Source organism: Pelophylax lessonae (genome assembly GCF_965119305.1).
Source record: "Pelophylax lessonae genome assembly, chromosome: 1".
Lineage (NCBI taxonomy): Eukaryota > Metazoa > Chordata > Amphibia > Anura > Ranidae > Pelophylax > Pelophylax lessonae.
Window position 1 is genome coordinate 114608873 of NC_138768.1, and position 22448 is coordinate 114631320.

Genomic DNA, 22448 nt, shown 5'->3' on the forward strand with positions numbered 1-22448 from the left:
TCAAGGTATATATACACCAGACATCTGGTGAGTGCATAGGCACGGTGGAGGGGAGCACTATTTGAGTTGACTTTTTATATAAGTAGAGCACTGGTGGCTTTTCATTTAACCTATATAACAAGATGATCTTCTCTCTATAATCACTATTGCGTTTGAATGACACGCTTCAAGGACTTATAATTTCTTTGACTGGATCCTTAGCAGATGAACTAGTCTCATTATAGTTTGATATGTGGCTATTGGTCTCGTTATATTTAGATTTCGTTATAGCACTGTTTTGGACACTCATCATTTTAGATTTTTTTTTTTAGCGCTGCACTTATTGTTTACATGTCTTTTTATGGGTTTTATATTCACCTTTGTGTGCTAGCTGCTGTTGCTACATTTGGTTTCACCAGCACTCACTTTCTTTATGCGTGTGATCTATGGGGCTGGCAGCCACGATTGCCACACGGGCACCCGCCATCGCTCCCAGTGAAGAGAGAAAGGCAGTCTGCTGCTGGAAACACAGGAATCTCTCAGGAATCAATGCAGAGCTCCTGTGTTCCTCCAATTTAGGAACAAACATCCCTATGTTGATTTCACAAGCCCATCCCCCATACAGTTAGTAAACACTCCCCTAGGCTCACATTTAACCCTTTGATCGCCCCTGGGTTAACCCCTTCCCTGCCAATGTCATTATTACAGTAAACATGCATATTTTTAGCACTGATTACTGTAGTAATGTTACTGGTCCCCCCAAAAGTGTCAAAAGTCAGTTAAGGGTCTGATCTGTCCACCGCAATATCGCAGTCCTGCTAAAAATCGCTGATCGCCACCATTACTAGTAAAAAAAATAAATAAAAATGACAAATCTTTCCCCTAGTTTTTAGACGCAATAACTTTTGCGCAAACCAATCAAAATACGCTTATTGGGATTTTTGTTACCAAAAATATGTGCCAGAAAACAAATTGGCCTAAAATAAAGAAAAAAATTTGATTTTACATTTTTTTTTTTTGGGGGGGGGGGGAATGTTATATAGCAAAAAGTGATAAACATTGTTATTTTTTTCAGAATTGTCACTTTTTTTGTTTATAGCGCAAAAAAAAAAAAAAAAAAAAAAATCGCACAGGTGATCAAATACCACCAAAAGAAAGCTCAATTTTATTTGGGTACAGCATCTCACAACCGTGCAATTGTTCATTAAAGAACAGTGCCGAATCACAAAAAAACGGCCTGGTCATTAAGGGGGAAAATCTTCAGGTCCAGAAGTGGTTAAGCTTTGGGAAAAAAAGCTGGAAGCTGTTTTGTTTCTATGCAGAATTGAGCCTGATTTTTCACTCTCCAGCTCTAGTAAATAAACCACTTGGTGCCAACCTGTGGCCTGGGGACCATATGAAGCTCTTTGGCACTCTTTGTGTGGCCCATCTATTTCAATATTGCTTGTTATAGTAGTGATTTTTAGCAGTCTCATGTAATATATCTCTGGCCTATGACTGTCCCCTGAAGCATCTTCCTTGTATCAGACTTCATCCTGTTGTGCGTCTGCTGTTTCACTACACTGAATATTCACTGAATTTTTTATGCAGCCCTTTGGTGATGTCAGGGCTGAGGCCCCCTCATATAAAAAAAGTTGACCACCACTGCTATAGATCCTGGCTCCAAGCACTTTGGCCTAGGCACAATGTGGGAACGCATTCTTGTAAAATTTGGAATCTTTAGGTTTCCCAAGAGGCTGAGTGACATCACTAGGACAGGGAGTCGACTGTAAATAACATACTATGAATTTATTTTTATTAATTTTGAGCTAGTGATAAGGGGTTGACAGATGAGAGGTATGATTCAGTCAAAGTTCTACTTAAGAAGCTACTACAAATAGAAATAATGTTATAATATACATATGGATAGTGCCTTATATTGTCCATGGCTATGCTCACTGTCAATCAGTAAAAATGATCAAAGTTTTAGAAATGTTCTTCTGTTTTATTTTCAAACCACAGCATTGCAATCCAGAATAAGGTATATGTAAATCCACATTTTAGTTTTTGATACAGTAGGTAGAGAACAGGTGTAAATCCACCCCCCACCCCCCCAAGTTTTCTTTTTCAGTTGTGTACAGTTGGGGGGTTTTTCCTTCACGTCCTGTTCCAATGACACAATAGGAAACTACAGGAAATCTCCTAAAGTAAGGCATTAACATAAGCTGCTGTGAGTGTAAAAGTTGTGCCGCTTGTCTCTTTCATTCATAGACCTTATACAATTCTTTCCCAGAACACACAGCATTCTGTAAATAGAGGAATGGCAGATGAATGAATGATTCACCTCCTCCAATCACAGAAGATTTTGCATTCTGGAAATTTTATACTATGAGTTCTACAAATAGAGCAGGCAGGCGGAAAGGGTGGGCAAACTGTGCAACTATAATACCCATAGAGGCCGGTGCTGAAAGAGCAGTGCTGCATGGAGGATCTGGTGGCAGTGGGAAGATTTCTACTCTAGACTGCAACCAGCTGGATATAGGACACACTTCATTACAGGTAATGGTGTACAAGGTGTGGGTTCAGATATTTTTTTCCCCCATTCTGGTGTTTGACATGAACATTACCTGGATCTCCTGATCTGGATCTAAATGGTTTTATGCATTGCGGTGCTTCCACTATTGGTTGATTAGATAACTGCATGAATAAGCAAGGGTACAAGTGTTTCTGGTTGATAAATTGACTTTACATCACCTGGAAGCATTCATTCTACAGAAAAAGTCAAGCTGCGTAGCACTCTAAATTCTTTGTAGTTATACTCTATGCAGTACAATATACACACACACACACACACACACATTATATATATATATATATATATATATACATACACAGCCTTCAACTTTTAGAATTTAGGGAGCCTACCAGTTACCGAGCCACTACAAATGAAACAAAGGTGAAGATGACAGGCCTTGAGGTTAGAAACCATTTTTTACCTTTAATTATGTAATAATCCACAATGATAGATAGATGCAGAATATTTGAATCCAAGGTCATAAACTGGCATTTGGAATTTGTAGTGATCCCCTACATGTATAACTATCTTCATTCCAGAGGGCCTAAAATGTGGTGTGCTTTATTATGGAAATATCCCTGCTGTACTGTGATATTGTTCATTGCAGCAATCCATCATATTCAGAAGTAATAGCCAAACACAAGAGCTTAGATGGTTGAAAGTGCCAAAGGAAAATGGCACTTGTGCAATAGAGCATCCCAAGTTATATTTTTCTATAAAGTTCAGATGGCAGTTTTCAACACTCAATCCCAGTACAGGAAAACTTTGACGTAAAAGGCGTATCATAACCAAAACAAGAATCGTGCGTCTTGTGAAGGAAAGTTTAACCAAAGTGTAAAATAAACTCCTGCAACTTCATATTTGCAGTCCCAATTTAAACGGTACTGACCTCTGACACATTGGATGACATAATTTACCACAGAATGCTAATCATATGACTTTTCTGTATGTGATATACCCAAACTCCTCAGAACGTCAGTTAGTCATTTTTCTAATTGGTAATCACGTAAACTTGAAAATCTTAACACTTGCTTCCCTCAGTCTTCATGAATTTCCGCATGTTGTGCATTGTCCAATTCCAAACTGGAATTGTGGCCAAGGGTTACTGCACTTTGCATCCCACTAATGTTCAATACATAAATTTAAACCCAACTCTAGTCAAAACTTTTTATTCCACTTTAGACAGAGCAGGGAACAATTAGAGTCTCTGAATCCTACTAAGTCCCTGTTAAGGAGAGTAACACGGACACAGACAAAAGTCAAAGCACATTTTTAGTGACTTAGGTAAGGGTTGGAATAATGCACCTATGTTTTCCTGTCCTGGTGATAACCACACTCCATTTCTTGTATGGATATTTCTTGTTGTTGGCATTCATCACACGGACAGGAAGCAAGGGAAAATCTACTCAAGGGAGCCATATACAAAAATAAAAGGCTGGCAAAAATTGTAAAAGCTGAATTCCTGGTATGCATCTTTTTTGCATAATTACATTGGTCCAGCTGGGTTGGCACAGATGCCATTCAGAGAATATTTTGCACTTTCTCAGTGAATGCAGGAATTCTGAATGGATGAGGTAGAGGACAGAACAGTGACATCCTGTCTAATTAGTTCATGTATTGCAGTTTTTAATATTATACAGGATTTAAACAGCACCAACAGCTTGTGCAGCGCTATACAGGGCGGACAGTACAGTTCCAACACAATTCAATACAGGAGGAATCAGAGGGCTTCGCTCATTGCAGCTTACAATCTAAGAATGAGGTTCAAGTGATACAAAATGTATTAGCTGTGGGGGATAAGCTGATGGAGAAAATCAAAGTACAGTTGTTAGGTGGGGGCAGGATAGGCTTCTCTGAAAAGAAGGGGTTTTAGGGATTATCTAAAAGCAGACAGAGTAAGAGATATTTGAACAGACTGGGGTAGGGAGTTCAAGAGGATTGGAGAGACTCAGGAGGAGTCCTGGAGGTGAGCCTGGGATGAGGTGACAAGGGAGCTAGAGAGCAGGAGGTCTTGGGAGAAACATAGAGAATGATTTGGTTGGTATTTTGAGACTAGATTAGTGATGTAACTGGGGGCAGAGTTGTGGATGGCTTTGTAAGAAGTTGTTAGTAGCTTGATTTTTTTTTTGTTTGGGTGAGCAGAAGACAGATGAAGGATTGGCAGAGAGGGGTAGCAGAGACTGAATGGCTGGTAAGGTGGATGGGCATGGCAGCAGCATTCATAATGGACTCAAGGGTGGCTAATCTAAGTAAAGGTAAGCCAATGAGGAGGGAGTTGCAGTAGTCAAGATGAGAGATAACCAGGGAGTGAATTAGCAGCCTAGTGGTGTCATTGGTTAGTAAGGGTCGTATTTTGGAGATATTGAATAGGTTGAGGTGGAAACTGTGGGGCTCAGAGTCCAGGATTACACCTAGCATCCTGGCATGCGGGGATGAGTTGGGACTGAGCAAGCGACCGCCTGTGATTAGTATGCAGCAGGGCAGCTGCTTGGCACAGGACCTAGAAGCTAGCGGCAATCGCTGTAATAGCGTCTACTATGATTTCCAGCTTCCACAGGGATATTTCAGGTATGACACATGCATACTTCTATTTGTCCAAGCTGAAAAATGTTAACTGTTCAAAAATATGCATACCTAAACTTCAGCTTCAATCTTTCATTGCTCTATCCAAAAGTACATTTTAAAAAAAAGTTAGGCTTTAAAAAGACTATCTGACTTTAAAGGAAAATAATAACCCAATAATATGGGTGACAGTAATCTAAACTTTTCCTAGCTCAACCATGCCAGACTTTCTGAAACTGGCGTTAGATAGGAGTTACCGAAAAGTCAAGTCAGTTTGAAAAAACATAGTATAGTCTAATCACCAATAACAATACCTACACCCAGATGCTGTTGCCCAGACAATTCACTATATGTAGATTTTTTTTAATACAAGCATACACATACAGCAAATGCTAATCATCAAGAGCTACATTATTGAACTCTGCATACAATGTGTGTTTTGTGCCTCGGCTGTCAATATCCACACTATGAATAAAACATCAATTGGAATCCAATGTCAGTCTTCACTAGAGACATTACAACAAACCACACATTTACTCACAAGCTTCCACGTCTTGGTAGGCTCAGTTCCTTCTGCAACAGAACAAAGAAGAACTTGGTTAGAGAGGAAAAAACTAAAATCTGCACACAGTCACAAAACTAGTTAAATGAATATACTTTTATTTTAAGGTCAGTGAAGTAAGCTCAATTTTAAATTCTAAATGATTTAATATGAGGCAGAAAATCAACTTATAATACAAAGTAAATAATCCAACAAACAAACAAACAGAAACATCCATTATCACTAAATAGAAGAGCAGCAAAGCATTATAGCCCACATCTCACTTCCATGCTGCTGTAAAACAGTATTACAAGGTCATCTTCCTGACTAATTAAATAAGAAAACACCCATCATTTAGAACACGACAGCTAAAGTAAGATATAAATAAAGGACATACAATATACATAAATGTGCTATATTCTTTTCCTACCTCTACATAGAATGCCCACTATGCGATCCTTGCAACAATATACTATAACAATAAGATATCATGGCTGACCATATAAACAGAGCGTGAGAAAACTAAGCCTCTATACAGGAACCTGAGACCCAACTATGGACATTTAAATATTAGGCAGTGAATACATTTTAAAACCAGATCTCTCCAAGCTCTGTAGATGCAGGCACTGTGGAACAATTCAAAGTAAAAGTTTCAAGACCGAAAAAAAAAAAATTGTTTAGCTCCCTCAGCAGATCAGGGGGAGATGCGCTACTTTGAACAACAGTTTGAGTGTATATTGGCCAAGGGTTTTACTTGACCCAAAGATTTTTAAATTTCCCTCCTAAAAGGAATCTGGAATCTACTGCAGATGAAGAAGGTTTCAACTCCCTTTTGATCCTCTCTAAATTACAAATTAGTGGCCTTTTATCATGCCTGGCGCCTCTCCCACCAACTCTTAGGTCAATACACAGTAAGTAGTGACGTAGGGGTTAACAGAAGGAGCAAGAGTGTGCGACACAAGATTCAGTGTGTGACAAGTGCCAAATGTAAAGATTCTTGAGGATGATGTAGCTGTTGAACAGAGCAGCATGATAGGAAAGTATAGACCCCCCCCCCCCCCATTTTTGCCACCCTTGGTATTTGAAATCTGTAACTCAGTGACAGTCACTTAAAAAGTGACTTTCTGGCAATTTCCTTTTTACGTTTTGGACAGGGTATGAAAAGTTGGTTCTAACCCCTGTTGGATTTTTTTGCCGTGTCCCTACTAGAAAGATTTACACTTTCTGCCCTAGTGACTGCTGTCACCAGGACAGAAAATTATGATTGATGCAATATTTCAAAGCGGTCTTTAAACAGGATGTTGAGAGAAATCTTCCCAAAATAAAAAAAAGGGGAGTTTTCAACCAATTTCACATTATAGCCAATCGGAAGGTGAGGGCTGGCAGCCTTAGATCTAGGGGGCAAGTCCAGTCAAGTGGCCCATTGAACCATCAAATCAGCTCACTATCCATGCCCACTTGGTTTTATAATTGAGATTGATGTTATGAAGCAAGACAAACATGATGCAATGTGGTAACCTAATTTAATGTTATTAGCAACAAAGGAGGTTTAAAGAAAAATACATTACATCACACCAGGCGGGGCCTAGAAAGCTCCTGCCGGGCAGAGATCACTCTGTCTGTCAGGGAAGTGACTGTTAGTTTTGTGCCGGCCAGGTGCAGGAGCGTACTCCGCACATTCATACCGCTCCACTGCAGCTCTGCAAATATAACATTGTGTAGTGGCAACCAGCAGCTGTTTATAGTGTCTGGCCCCTACATTAACCCAGCCCTGAGTACAGCCTTTTTACCCAGCATCAGAGTGGCCCAGGGGGCAATTTCCACCCTGCCCCCCTTCCCAGTCCTCCCCTGGGAAGGCCCATGCTCTCCTATTGACAAGCAGGTGTAAACGGATCTCTATCCATTTATATCCACCTACCTCCGGATCTGACTGAGTCTGCTAAAAAAAAAAAATAAATAAATAAAAGAGGACAGAGTCGGAGGTTAATCGTTTACTCCCAGGTGCCCACAGAGAAGAATTGGCTCTGTCCGTGTTCCGCTCTGCAGAAACTGATCAGACACTGATGTGTCATCTGCCCGCTCGGTTCCAATCAGAAGGGGATAATCTCACAGATCCCCTACTGATCAGAATGGATTCTGCCCCGTGTGAAAGGGGCCTAAAGGCTGGTACACACTGGCTGAATATCCTCTGGTTCAACAGAAACTGGTCGATGTTTGGCCTGTTACACACCAACAGCCTCTCCAGCTTCAGTAGAACAGGCAAGCTGGAAAACCAGCAGTCAATCGGTCTCCGTTGGCTGCCAGTACTGACTGGTGTGTTCAGGCGGAGGGGCAGTCCCCCTGTCAGAACACAACTAGCTTAATGGGGAGATTGCCAGACATGGGAGTAAGTCACACATGTGCAAGTCACAAGCAAGTCTCAAGTCTTAACCTTCAAGTCTCAAGCAAGTCCCAAGTTACTGTGGCGAAAAGCAAGCAAGTCGAGTCCCTGCTAGAAGTCAAGCAAGTCAAGTCATTTATTTGGTCAAGTCACAAATCAAGTCAAAATATTGCTTTAACACATCTTGAGAAAATGCAAATATTTAATAACTTCAAAAAGTAAAGTAATTTCGAGTCATATGTCTCAAGTCAAAGTCAAGTCTCAAGTCATGAATACCAAGTCAAAGTCAAGTTGAGTCTTTTATTAATTTTAGTCAAGCAAGTCTCAAGTCCTCAAACTGGTGACTTAAGTCTGACTTAAGTCAAGTCATGTGACTCAAGTCCCCCACCTCTGGAGATTTCTGTACTAATATTGCATAGTTAGTACAGCAAGCTCATCAGTTTTTTTTAATCAGCCCGCAGGGTTAAACTAGAAAAGCTGCCTGTGTGCAACTGCAAAGATCAGAGGGTGGTTTTGAGTTTGAGATAGTATAGATAAATGGCAGCTAGCTACAAGGACTGACCTATAAGAAATAAAAAGAAAGGCATTCCCAAAATTTTAAACTGTTTATATTGTAAAATTTGTTTAGCTAACAAATAACTATAAAAATCAGAATTTTACAGTTTTGTAACAAGCTGCTATAAGACAGAATGCAACTTTAATATGCATTACATTTAAAAGTACACCAAATTATTCCTAATAAATACTATATTCACACTAATTAATACAGCATTATCTCATGCAAATATTTCAGTGTTGAATCAATATATAGATGCAAGGTTGTGCTTTCAAGATCAGACAGACTATAATAATGTTCCCATCTTTATAAACAAACCAGTCAGCCATAAATAACCAAAAAACCTGGATCGCCATAAATGCTCCATAAATTCTCCACTGTAGCATTAAGCTCCAGTTGGTTAAATAACAAACAAAGCGAAATATTTATGGCCTGCTTACAAAAATCCTTGGATTATTGATTGTAACGTTTTCCAGATGATACACCGCAATCCTTCACTGAAACATATTTGAATGTTTCTAGAGGACTCTGTGACACTAGTGACTAAAATATCAATTTGCTGGGAATTGTCTTCTGAAATACGTCAACATTAAAGTGACATTTTCATATTCGCCCTGCTTTCCACTGCTATGTCAATGTATGAATTATGGTGATAGTAAGTAGGAATCTAATGTCTTCTGCACAAGCTTAAAAGTCAATTTGATATTTTCTTTGCTATAAAATTTACATTACTACACAAAAATAGCCCCCATACACATTTATATTTTACATTTATTCCGTTATGAGGACTTAAAGTGTATCCAAACCCAAGAACAAAAATTTAATATATGGCAGTTTACCAGTCCTTGCTCAACATACCATATCTATTTAGGATCATCAATGTCACCCCAGGGAGCAGAGAGTGTGCTAGGACTAAATAAACCCCCCCCCCCCCAATTCAACTACATACACAACAGGTGTTCTGCAGTTAATAATGCAGTCCCAGATAGCGAGCAATTGCGCTGCAAATTTGAGAATGAATTTCCAAGCTTCTGCTAGACATGCCAGGCAAATGCAGCAAGTCCGCATTGCATGATTCCACATAAACTTTCTTTGCAAACATTCAGCAGGTTCTGGTTCAGTTATGTGTTGCATATAGTCATCCCACCACAGGGGTCACTGTGGCTGAATTTTTATGCTGTAGACTTGCAGAGTTCTTGCTGTGTAGACTTACCACTGCAACTTTGCTCTTGCCAGAGACTTGCCATGCAAATTTGCTACAAATTGGAAAAATGTCAACTAGAATGTGTGCTTCAAGTGCTCTGCAAGTGTATAACTTGCCAGTTAAAATGTGCAGCAAGTTAACAGACTTGCAATTCAACACTGCTACAAATTTTTGGCAAGTTATCCTTGCTATCTGGGGTGTACACAATGTAGCAGTGGCTTCTGGCAGGATCAACAGGTACTTTTTATCAAACCAATATAACAAAACAGGTATGGGAACACATAAGGGAAGTTCATTAGACTTTTCATACCATTTAAAGTTGAACTCCAGATAGATACATACATAGCTGGCATGCATAAATGAAAGCTGTGTTACCAGCCAAAGGGTTTGTATTTCTTGTCCATTCAGTCCTAAGATTTACACAGCCCTACCACAAAACAGCACAGCCAGGTTGGTGACCTTTTCTTTTTTTTTTTTTCCTCTGCTACATTTAAGCCGTAGAGTTAGGTCACCTCCCTGCCCTGAGCGTATTACTGGAGAATGAAGGTGCAGCAGATATATTTAAATGCTAAACAGGAACTGTGTAACATTATGTTATTAAAAACTACCTTTTCATTTTAGGCTTTGTTCACATACACCAATCATCCATAACAATATGAACCACCCATCTAATATTAACCACTTGCCGACCGGTCACGTTGACTGTACTGCGGCAAAGTGGCTCGTTCCCGTCCAGCGATGTAGACCTACGTCGCTGGACTCCTCCCATTGTGGGCGGCGCGCGCGCGCCGCCGGGGGCTCGCTCCCGCTGTATTCAGTCACAGTGGGAGTCGGGCCAGGGGAGGAGCGGCGGTAATCACCGCCGCTCTTCCCCGATCGTCGGGGAATCGAGTCTGGAGATCCGCCCGCTTGTGTAAACAAAGCGGGCGGATCTCCTAAGTGACAGACAGGGTAAGATTGCAGGGTTCAGCATAGCTGTGTCACTCAGTCACCTCCCCCCACACACGTTAGCAAGCACCAGGCATACATTAACCCCTCCCTCTCCAATAAAATTAACCCCTTTCCTGCCAGTGTCATTTTTACAGTAACAGTGCATATGTATAGCACTGATTACTGTAGTAATGTCACTGGTACCCCCAAAAGTGTCAAAAATGTCAGTCAAGGGTCCGATCTGTCCGCCGCAATCCCGCAAAAAAAAAAATGCAGATCGCCGCCATTACTCGTTAAAAAAAAAAAAAAACACCAAAAATGACAAAAATCTTTCCCTTAGTAAACGCAATAACTTTTGCGCAAACCGATCAAAATACGATTATTGTGATTTTTTTTTTTTACCAAACATAGGTAGCAGAAAATAAATTGGCCAAAAATGTAAAAAAATTGATTTCTACATTTTTTTGGGGGGGGGGGATTTCATATAAAAAAAATGTGAAAAATATTGTTATTTTTTCAAAATTGTCGCTCTTTGTTTATAGCGCAAAAAGTAAAAATCGCACAGGTGATCAAATCCCACTAAAAGAAAGTCTCTGCCGACTTGTCTTCTTATATCATATCCTGGTGTCATCTCTTCCCAAAGTAAGTGATGCACACGCACTGGGCCATCCACATGATGTAAAAGAAAAAGGTGATTCATCAGACCAGGCCACCTTCTTTCATTGCTCTGTAGTCCAGTTCGGATGTTCATGTGACCATTGTAGAAGCTTTTGACTGTGGACACCATGGGCTTCATAGCCCCATACACAACAAACTGCGTTGCCCATTTTTTTCTGCTTTAACCACATCAACTTCATGGCCAACATGTTCACTTGCTGCCCAATATATCCCACCAATTTTCACATGTCATTATAACCAGATATTCCCTTTACAGGTCAGTGGTCATAATGTTATGGCTGATAGGTGTATATGTGTTTTAAACTGCATTTGATTCGCTTAACACGTGAACTGAACCGGCTTGCAATGGGGCCAGATAACACATGTTCGGGACAGCCAAAGTCAGTTTTTAAAAAGAGGATCATAAAAAAAAAAAAAAAGGCGCCTTTCTCTCCTTTTAGGATCCTCCAGAGCTGCTTCTTCTCTAACAATCTCTTCACTGCTACAAAGAACCGGATATCCTTCCTAATCAGAGCGCCCTCATCTCTCCCAGTTTTTAAAAAAGGGTCCTGTGCGATTTTATGTCCAGTTCAGGTTTCAAATTCAAGTAAAAATTTGCACCCGAACCAGTGAGCAAAACTGCACCGGACTCATTGCAAACCGCAGACGGGCATGTGTAAACCTTGCCTTAAAAGTACAGCCTAATAGGATTTACTAAAACAAAACCAAAAAAAAATCATGGTAAAAGCAATGCTTTATTTTTTAGTTAGCGGGAACGCACTTTCAGCATCTCCAGCACTGAACGTATGTAATAGCAAGGGGTGTACTGGAGGCTCTATTGATGCTGGCTGCTGGGGAATCTATTGTCACTGGTGGGGATCTGTTTTTGTTTTAGGGTCTATTGTTGCTGGTGGGAGATATATTGTTGCTGGGGGGACTTATGTTGCTGGTAGGTATCTACTATTGAGGGAGAGGTCAATTATTGCTGGCTGCTGGAGGGTCTACTGATGATTACTGCTGGGTGATCTATTGTTGCTACTTGGGAGCCTTTTGTTGTGGGTGGTCCATTGCTGCTGTGTGTGTGTAGGGGGGGGGGTTGTCTAGTGCTGTGTGGGGGAACTACTGTTGCTGGGGGGATCTATTGTTGTTTGGGGGGACCTATTGTTGGAGTGGGGTCCATTGTAGCTGGGGGAGTCTATTGTTATGTAAGGGATCTATTGTTGCTGGTTGCAGGGGATCTATTTTCCTGCTTTTCTTGTTATTAGACAAGAACAAATTCCATACAAAATATTTAGCACCACAAAATGATACTTGGGGCAGTACTGTGAGGTGGGTAGGGGGTGGGACCAAGGTACAGGGCTTGGAGGTAGGTGGGGAGCAGGGACAAGGGGAGGACTCAGAAAGGGGGGAGTTCCTGCACCTATTCTCTGAGAAAAAAAAATACCTGGGTAAAAGCGGATTCCTAAAAAATCCCACCCCCAGATTTTTTTTTTATGACTGCCTCTGTTTTCTGAGTCTTCAGGGAGCTTGTGCTCAAACCGGAAACGCCCAGAAATTGTTTTTTTTTTTAGGACGCATTTCTTGTAGAGAACTGCACGAATAATGGGATGCCAAAACTTGTTTTTTGTCTGGGCAGCCTTGCTCATCTCCTTAATTTTAGATTAAGCATAGCTTAACCCCAAAACAAGAATAGAACGTATTGCAGGTTGCCAGTTCTCAGATGTGGTGGTCGCAAGGTTTTTCTTTTTTCAGGCCAAGAACATTTTCAGCAGGTACAGAAAATACCTGGTAATAGTGTCAAAAATGTGATGTGATGTCACTTCCGGTGAAATGAACAGACAAATGCAGCTACACAATAAGCTACAATATATTACATTTTTTTTTTTTTTTTTGAGTTTCAGATATGCTTTAAATTTTTACTTATGTAAATTTGTACTATGTATTCCACCACGCAATCAATCAGCAGGTAGCCCTGGAAGTACAGACTGAGTCCCCCCCACACGATCGCTCGTCCGTCGTCGGTGGCACACCCCCCGACCCCCCTTTGCTGCCTGTGAACGTGGTCCAGGCCCCTGGGAGTAGTCCCAAACAGTCCCCGGCATGGGGGGGGGAGAGTAGAAGAAGTTGTGCACAACAGGACAGAGGGGAGGGTCCGACCGTCCCAGGGAGAGGCCCGTGTCCACCCCAAAATCCGCCAGGGGCAAAAGGGGGGAACAATTACTCACCATACCAGAAACACAAGCAGGCACCACCTCCTGACAGGACCCCTCTCCACCGAAGTAGGGGGGCTTTCGGCCAAATAGGAACGCTGCTACTCAGGCCTAGGCCCTGTCGTGTGCGACCTGGCGAGACGTTTAACTCGCAAAGCCAGTCCCCATCACATGGGACTATTTCGTGGCCGACCCAGCGTGGAGCTAAGGTCTGTGCTCGCTCCCTGGCTGGCTGGGGTGACCAATGAATCTATACATCCAGCCCGTTGCCCAGATCTGGCATAGTTGCTTGTAGATCTCCCAGGAAAAAAATCCAGAGAAAGCCAACTAAAAAAAAAAAAAAATGAACTAGAAAAAAACTTTGCCAGGACCAGAGATCCCAGCGGGGAACTAGGTCCCTACTCCTGACTAGACAGATTAAACCTGACATCCTATGCAGCAAGAGAGAGGGTGTACCCTCCGGGACTGCCAATAGGTGTAAGCCAGAACTTTTTTTCTGTCTAGTGTCCTACTCCGGTAGGAAGCAGTATAACCCTACCGATATACATCAGGAACTGCGTCCGTCAATGAACAAGAGAGAAACATATTTTTACTGTGTTAAAGCAAATTTTCACCCTCCCCATTTTTTTTCTTTATTTTTACCCCCCCCAGTGGTTTCTGCACACTTTAGATACTCACTCAGCCATCAGATCCAAGCATTGTCCCATTGAGGTCCTTTGATCCCCTACCACCCCTTGGTCCCACGTTGCCATGTTATTTCTGATGGTATCGAGAGGCCCACCGGCTCTTTCGGGTTTAGCAGATGGGCCTCCTGATGACATGCCACTAGGCCCAGCCCCCCATCTCCTTTGTGAATTAAACACTATGCCTCCTGGGATATGTGACTTGCATATTCCAGAAGGCGCTGAGCACATCATTCGTCTAGGTGAGTGATGTGCATCGGTGAATTGGGCCACACATTTTCTTATAAAATAAAAAAAAAAAAAAAAAAAAAACAGCGCTATCCATGTACAGGACAGGAAGAAAGGTAGAGTGGAGGGAATGTTATTAAGAAGGTGAAGATATGCTTTAACATTTCACAAACCTCCATTTGAAAAAGTATGTTCTATACTCTAATCCTGCTTTGATTTGCATTACCTTCTTTCCATTTTCAATTTCTACTTTTTTTTTATATTCCCTAACTTTTATTTTAGTTCTGTTATCTCACTACTGTCATAAAAGCTTTGTTTGTTCATTCTGTCATAGATTCAGCTTATTTTTCATCCTTTCATTTCATTTATTGACCAACATGGAATGCTGAAAACACAGAAGAACCTTCACATTACAGTCTTGAACATTTCACGTCAATAGCTTTGTTGCACTAAACATTTCCAGCAAATTCATTCATACACCTTTAGAATGTTAATTTTAAGTGAACAATCAATATTTCTTTAGAAAACAAATTTTCCATTTCAATCTGCAACCTGAAAGTATTTTTTAAAACCATAGCATTGGGTTGTTTACTTGATGACACAACATACAAAGTACTCTGTTTGAGAAGAAACTTAATACACATCTTCAGGCAGGCAGTCTGTTGAAAGCCACTCCCTTCAGAACCCAGAGCGCAGGGTTCCCCACTGCAGGACACAGTAGTGATGAAGGGGTTACCTGAAGGAACTACACTGACCAGTGAGGGCCACAATGACAAACCCGAAGAGCCAAAATAACAACGGTGGCCACAGATCATGAAGAGCAAAGTTCAACACATCGAATATCCAAATTCTTCTCTCTAGGGTAATTTAATGGGTAAGTTAAGGAGATAACCTTTAAGCACTTAGGGAGAATTAAGTGTTAGCGTCAGCCTAAAAGTCAGGTAAAGCTTAGGGGTCAGGGATCCTTTTAGGCCCCTTTCACACTTGTGCAACTTGTCATGCAACTTTGGACATCAGAGTTGCACGACATGTAGTTCCCCATGTTTTCCAATGATAACCATTCATATATGCGCAACTTAAAGTTGCAACTTCAAAGTAGTTCACGCACTACTTTGGCCTGACTTTCATGCAACTTCAGGGCCATAGACTTCAATGTTAACCCTCAGAAGTTGCATGAAAGTCATACCAAATTGTAATACTATACAACTTGTGTGCAACAGTTGTCCATTAGAACTGGTCAAAGCCAAAGTCGTATCTATGTTGCACCCATCCAAAGTTGCGTCAAAGATGCATCAAAGTTGCACCAAAGTTGCACTCCAAAGTCGGTGCAACTTTGGAGTCGTACAAGTGTGAAAGGGACACACTTTCCTGTACCAATGCTCCAAGACCGAGAACAAGCAGAGAATAGACACCAATGTTCCGATCATATTCTAAATCAATTTTCCATTGCAAAAGAAAGAAATCATACAGTTTTGAATTTTGTTAAAATATTTTTAAAAGGCAACAAAAACATGTTATTGGCAAACCTAAAATGACATTCTAATTAATGTTTTAATGCTATACATAAGGGACAGACAAGTTAAGTAGAACTCCAATATAGACCAATGATGTTAAGTATTTTGAGTGGGCCTTTACTTCTATGTTAGCCAGTTATATATCTCTTTTACATTTCTGTAGCGCTCATTTTTCCTGGGGACTCAAAGCACTTTATCTGCTGCTGGGGCCCACTGTAAGGCAGCCACTCTGGGCACACACAGTAGAATATCATACTAGGGCCAGTTTTAGACAGGAGCCAATTACCTTACCAGCATGTCTATGTAGTTTGGGAGGAAATCTACATAAGCACAAGGAGAGCATGCACACTCCATGCAGATAGTGTGCTGGTTGGGATTCGCACCAAGACGACAGGCAGATGTTCTAACCACCAAATCACGGTGCCGCCATACAAGGGTTGTAATTCCTTTCTTAGTGAAAATGCTTTTCCAGGTTTCCTCAATTACTGCTAAAAGCCAAAAGCCTAGACATATAGTTATGCAACCTTTTCAAAGCATTTAAAGTATAGTCTATACCTAAAACTTTTTTTGTTTGTGGACGGAATGACCAAAGGTTAGAACCACTGTCAGGTTTGACTACTAATTAAGGCTCTGTTTGGGAAACTTCCCCCCTCTACTTTCTGGTCTGGTGACAGGAAGTGATGGACAATCTCAATGAGGGTGACAGACAAGAATAAAAGGCTAACAGATGTTCTAACGTTCCCCTAAGTAAAGCCCCTTCTCAGGGATAATAGTGTGTTTCCTGATTCAAAAGCTGCACAATGCTCATTGCGCTCCTTTTTTCCTGTATCCCAGTACAGTTAGCCCCTTACATACGAACATTTGACTTGCAAACTTTCAAATATGTGAACGTGTGTCCAATCCTGTAAAGCTGGGAACACACACTTAGTTTTGCTTGTTAAACCCAGCGGGCTGAACAAAAAAATAAAAAAAAAAACCTGACGGATCGTCATACCAACAGAAGCAATGTTCAGCAAAGATCATGTGGTTAAGGGTATAGGGTTTGTTCTTAAAGCGGAGTTCCACTGGTTTTTGTGTTTATTAAAAGTCAGCAGCTACAAAAAGTGTAGCTGCTGACTTTTAATAAACCTACACTCACCTGATCCATGGTCCAGCAAAGCGGCCGACGGGAGCCTCGGTTCTCTCCTTTTTAACACCGCAGCGCTGGCATCACTACCGTGGGCAACTGGCTGTGACAGCTTGCGGCTTCACAGCCAGATGCGCACTGCACATGCGCAAGTCACGCTGCGCGTCCTGAGTGGAAGGCAATCTTCTGGGACCTGTGACATTTCCCAGAAGACTGCAGGGAGGGGGAGAGGAGAACTTGAGCTGCTTAGGTGGCCCGAGCGGAAATGGGAGCGGGTACCGGTCAAAACTAGGTACCCCCCCAAAAAAATGACATACCAAATGTGGCATGTCAGGGGGCTTTAAAGCAGAAGTTCCATTTTTTAGAGGACCCTGCTCAAAGACTGACACTAGAGGTTTTCTCTAAGAAAGTATTTCAGCTCTTCTGCTACCCTATTTATATATCCCTGCAGGATTATTAGTTTTCAGCTGACATTTGAGCCTATATTTACAGTTGTGGATTTTATGTTGTTATGTTGGGATTTTACCTGTTCTCTGTCAAACTGAATATGCCGTTATACAAAATGTCATGTTATAATTTTTAAATACAAAATTAAAATATAGCTGTCAGTGGAACCACTTACGTTTAACAAGACTTTTCTGCACAAGTAGCTCAGTAAAGCTGACTAGTAAGTCTATTATACCAATTTACACATCAGCCAGAAAACGCTTCACAAGCCCTGCTTGGCAGCCACTTCAAGGCCTTGAAGACTGAGGAAGATGTGGAGCATTTATGTGCATGACAGTTCCTATAAAAGGTTCTGCAGCAAATCGTATAAGGCTTCACAGGAATAAAAAAAAAAAAAAACCTCTCAATTTTTAAATATATAATAAACAGCACTTCAGAACTTTTATGCGTCTGAAGAAGCTTTGTCTCTAAAAGTTGTGCCACTATGAGACAAATGTTATGGACTTGATATCGGTAGCACATTACCCAGTCCTTCGGACCCACTCCCTGGCAATTCTTATCTCTTAAAATGAAGCCAGGAGTTGCTGTATAAATGCAGCAGCTCTAGAGGCTGCTACAGTCAAAAAAGATCTGTCTGACCCGGTTCAGACTGAAAATAGGGAGACGCAAATTAATGTTTCTTGCATCTGTATTCTGTTTCATCTGATGAACAAAGGGATCAACTTTAATCTGTAAACTTAAGCAGTAAAAAAAAAAAAAAAAAAACACAAAAAAGTCTCTATTTAACCCCATATTAAACCTTGGTTTACCCTAATCAATCCTAATGAACTTTCTACCTCTTCATCTAATATTTTCTTGCTGAGTTTATACTGGTTTTATTTTTATTTTTTGAAAATTATTATTTTTTATTAGATTTATAAAATGTAAGGTACAGAACCGAGCCTCAGGGCATACCCCGGCTCAAAAAAAACACAAAACAACAATAAAGAAAAAACATAAAAGTTACACAACATAACCCAATATCTGCTCAGCGTTGTATGAAGGAGTACACAGGAAACTAGCAAGTAGTACAGAACATCTCCAAGATCCTTCTAATAGAAAAAAGGGTACACTAAAGAAGGGGGATTAGTGCTCAAATAAAGATTCCACAAGAGGCACAGGGAAACCTAAATGTCTCAGGACGTGGCAGTTAAGGGGGAATAAAAACAGAGATCCCACACTTCAGGAATACTTTAGGGGACAACCACTGGAAAGACAAGTAGCCTTGTATAAATGTATCACAGCATTAATCAAGGATTGCCAGAAAATCACAGTAGGGGCCTCCTTCGACTTCTATTTTAGGGTGATAGCTTTACAGCCATAAAAAAGGAGTAGGCCAATAAGGATTTTAAATGGCCAGGGAACTCGCTAGGCCAAGTAAGCAAACTTCTATACTCAGGGGAACTACAAGAGTAGTTAATTGAGCAATAAAGTGAGGGACCTCAGGCCAGAAGGTTTGTATTTTTGAACATGTCCAGAATATTTGTTTAAAGTCAGCATGCTCATCCGTGCATCTCCAGCATTGGGGGGAAAGTTCTAGATATATTCTATGCAACCTGTGGGGCATCAAGTATAAATTTATGTACCAGTTTAAATTGAATCAGTCTGTCTCTAAAAGCAACCAACTGAGAGAAGAGATAATCCCATGTCTTCCCAATCCTCATCGTGGATACCTGGAGCATCCACCTGCCATTTGAAACATTAAAACAAAGATTCTCAGTGCCAGTGTGAAGTGAGGGTAGGAGGGCTTTATAAAGCACCGATAGTGACTTTGACAATGAGTCATCAAGAATTGTACTTTGCACATTAAAAATGGTAAAGTCAATTGGAGAGATGCCACATTAAGGGTTATAGGCAATGCGGAGCTGCAGGTACCTTAAAAATAGGGGGAAAGGGAGATTGAATGGGAATTTCAGATTGTCAAATGTTGATAGAACACCATTGGGGCAAATATGACCAAGTGTTTATGATTCCCCTAGATACCCAGACAGTCGGATTGGGAATGGACTGGAACTCAGGGAGGAGTGGATTGAACAAAAAAAAGGGGTGTGGGGGGACCATTGGTAGATGTTGGCAGCACATGGAGGCACTGCCAAGCGGGAGGCTTTCAGATCCTCCTCCATGGAGAGTGTAGGTGGGAATAGTGCACACAGACCCCGGTACGGAAGGAGGTATAAAGACTCATAGGAGCCCAGGTGTGCCATTTTTAAAACCACAGAGGAATTGGTATCATCAGAAATTACCCAATTATGAATGTGAGTGAGAAGTGCTAGAAAAAAGTATGAGTGTAGATCAGGGCAGGGCAGCCCCCCCTTGGGTCCAGGGCCTACATAGAGTTTTTCCGGGGGGGGGGGGTATTGCCACAAAAAAAGTGTAAAGCATGGAATCAAATTAAAGAATTTTTGGGGAATACATTATATTCTTTTTGACAAGGTTCATTCTTGTGATAAGGGACTGTGTCACGGCATAAAAGCTTAGCCCACTCGGTCAGAGTTTGCAACACCAGGGCAATGGTTAATACCGGCCTCAGTGCCGAACCAGCCAGAGTGTACATATTGTGGGCCACAGCCTCCGCCTTCCTGTCAGCCAGATGATCCTTAAAGGCCGGGGACTCTTCAACCAGAATCGTGGTTGCCTTGTTCAATCTGGAAACCAGTGGGTCTGTCGGCCAGGAGGAACGCTGTGACTCGGGCCGAGACCCGGTCGTATGCGACCTTGCAAGGCGTTTAACTCTCAGGCTAGCCCCCGTCCAGTAGGGCTATGTCGCGGCTGACCTAGCGCAGAGTTGATGTCTGCGTGTGCTCACTGGCCAGACTGAGGTGACCCGTGTATCTAGATTATCCAGCCCGTCGCCCAGTCCAGCAGTTGATTGTAGATCTTACAGGAAAAAAACAGGAGAAAATTTTTCTATCAAAAAGAAAAAAAATTGCCAGGACCAGAGATCCCAGCAAGGAACTAGGTCCTTACACCTGACTAGGCTAGTACTTATAGCAGAGAGAGAGGGAGTATACCCCCTGGGACTGCCCATAGGCATAGCCAGATTCTTTTTCTGCCCAGTGTACTACTTCTGTAGGGGGCAGTATAATCCAATGGTTATGAAGATCAGGAGTGGTGTCCGTCAATGAACAAAAAATATATATATTTTTTTTAAATTGTCGGTTGCAGAGGTGATCAAATACCACCAAAAGAAAGCTCTATTTGTGGGGGGAAAAAAAGATATCCATTTTATTTGGGTACAGCACCGCACGACTTCGCAACTGTTAGCTAAAGTAAAGCAGTGCCATATCGCAAGAAATGGCCTTGTCATGAAGGCGGTAAATCTTCCAGAGCTGAAGTGGTTAGAAAAAGAATTAGATCGGCATATGAAGCCAATTTTTTCTTCATGAAGCCCACAGTGATTTCCACCAACTGATCCAACTGTCTCAGGGCCGAGGCCAAGGGTTCAATTAATAGGGCGGACAAGGCTGGTGACAGGGGGCAACCCTGCCTCGTGCTCCTTTCCACAGCAAATACAGGTAAAAGATTGCCACTCAATTTGATTTGTTCCATAGGGGACCAGTATAAAATGTTGATCCCCATGCGAAAGATCAGACCGAATCCAAAAATGTCCTAAACCTTGGCCATATATTTCCAATTAACAGAATCAAATGCTTTTTCTATGCCTAAAGTACCCTAGCTGAAGTGGTGCCCAGGGGAAGTTGGAGATGGGTGAAAACCCTACATGAATTAACATCCGTTGATTTGCCTGCCATCAAGCCAGTTTGGTCAATGTCAAAAAGAGAAGGAAGTACTTTGATCAACCTGGTGGCAAGGACCTTTGCGAGTATCTTGAGGTCATAGTTTAATAGGGATATTGGTCGATAGGAAGAAAAATGTTTTAAGTCTTTACCCGGCTTTGGCAGTAGCACAATATGAGCTTGGTACATTGTCTGAGGAAGCAGGCCTGCTTCCAAGCAAGAGGAATAAAGTGTTCATAATTCTGGGTGCTTATAGAATTACCAGAAAAGACCGTTTAGCCCAGGAATGTTATTGTAAGGAAGAGACCCAATGGCTGCCTCTATCTCAAGTACAGAAATCAGGGCGTCAATGATCTTCAAGTCTTCAATGCAAAAGATGGTAGGGAAAGAGTTTTCAGTTCCTCCATTAGGGAGGCCTCCAGTCTGGCCCTATAGTGCATTAGAGTAGGAATGAACCCGTCAGGATATCAGCTGGGTTAGTGAGCCAATCTCCAGTAGCAGATATGAGAATGGGGATCACTGTTTGCATGTAAGATTTCACCACCAGCTTCCCATTTGTATCCCCGGATTCCAATAGTCTAATAATTTTATCAACTGATTGGGTTAGAAAGTGAATACGATGTTCTAGGGATTTGGAGTGGTAAGCAAGGTCTTTCCTAGTTGCCTCAATGGCTGAAATGTATTCCCCTCTGGTGGTAGCCTTGAATGTCTACCACATCATGAGGCAGGAGGTGAAATTCTCGTTATTATCCCAATATTTGGTGATTTTGGGGGAACTGTCTTGGCCACTGTGGTATCAAGGACACAAAGGGATGCTAGTCTCTACCAGTCAGGCTGCCTTCCATTAGAGATACAAAAGGTAAGCTCTAAGGGCTGGTTCACACCACAAAAACCCACTCCAGATCTGTTCCAGGTGCATTTCTGCATGCGTGCTTTTACCAAGTTTTTGACGCGTTGCGTGCATTTATGATGTGTTTCTGGATGCATTCCAGATGCTTTTTTCTTCTTTTTCCTGTTTTTTTATTTTCTTGTACTGGGGCCCAGTGAATTTTTGATGCATTCCAGTGCATTTTTGTGTTTTACCGCACAGTCCAGTGCAGG

General features: G+C 41.5%; 1 protein-coding gene across 4 annotated transcripts in view; it reads right to left on the bottom strand.

Moving 5' to 3' along the window:
- MAST4 (microtubule associated serine/threonine kinase family member 4) overlaps positions 1-22448 on the bottom strand; it is a 933584-nt gene that overhangs the window by 394513 nt on the left and 516623 nt on the right. For all 4 annotated transcript variants that reach the window (XM_082272235.1, XM_082272234.1, XM_082272236.1 and 1 more), the window contains one exon: positions 5637-5668. In XM_082272235.1, coding sequence (XP_082128361.1) covers positions 5637-5668 — 32 coding nt within the window. The remainder of the gene's footprint in view (positions 1-5636; positions 5669-22448) is intronic.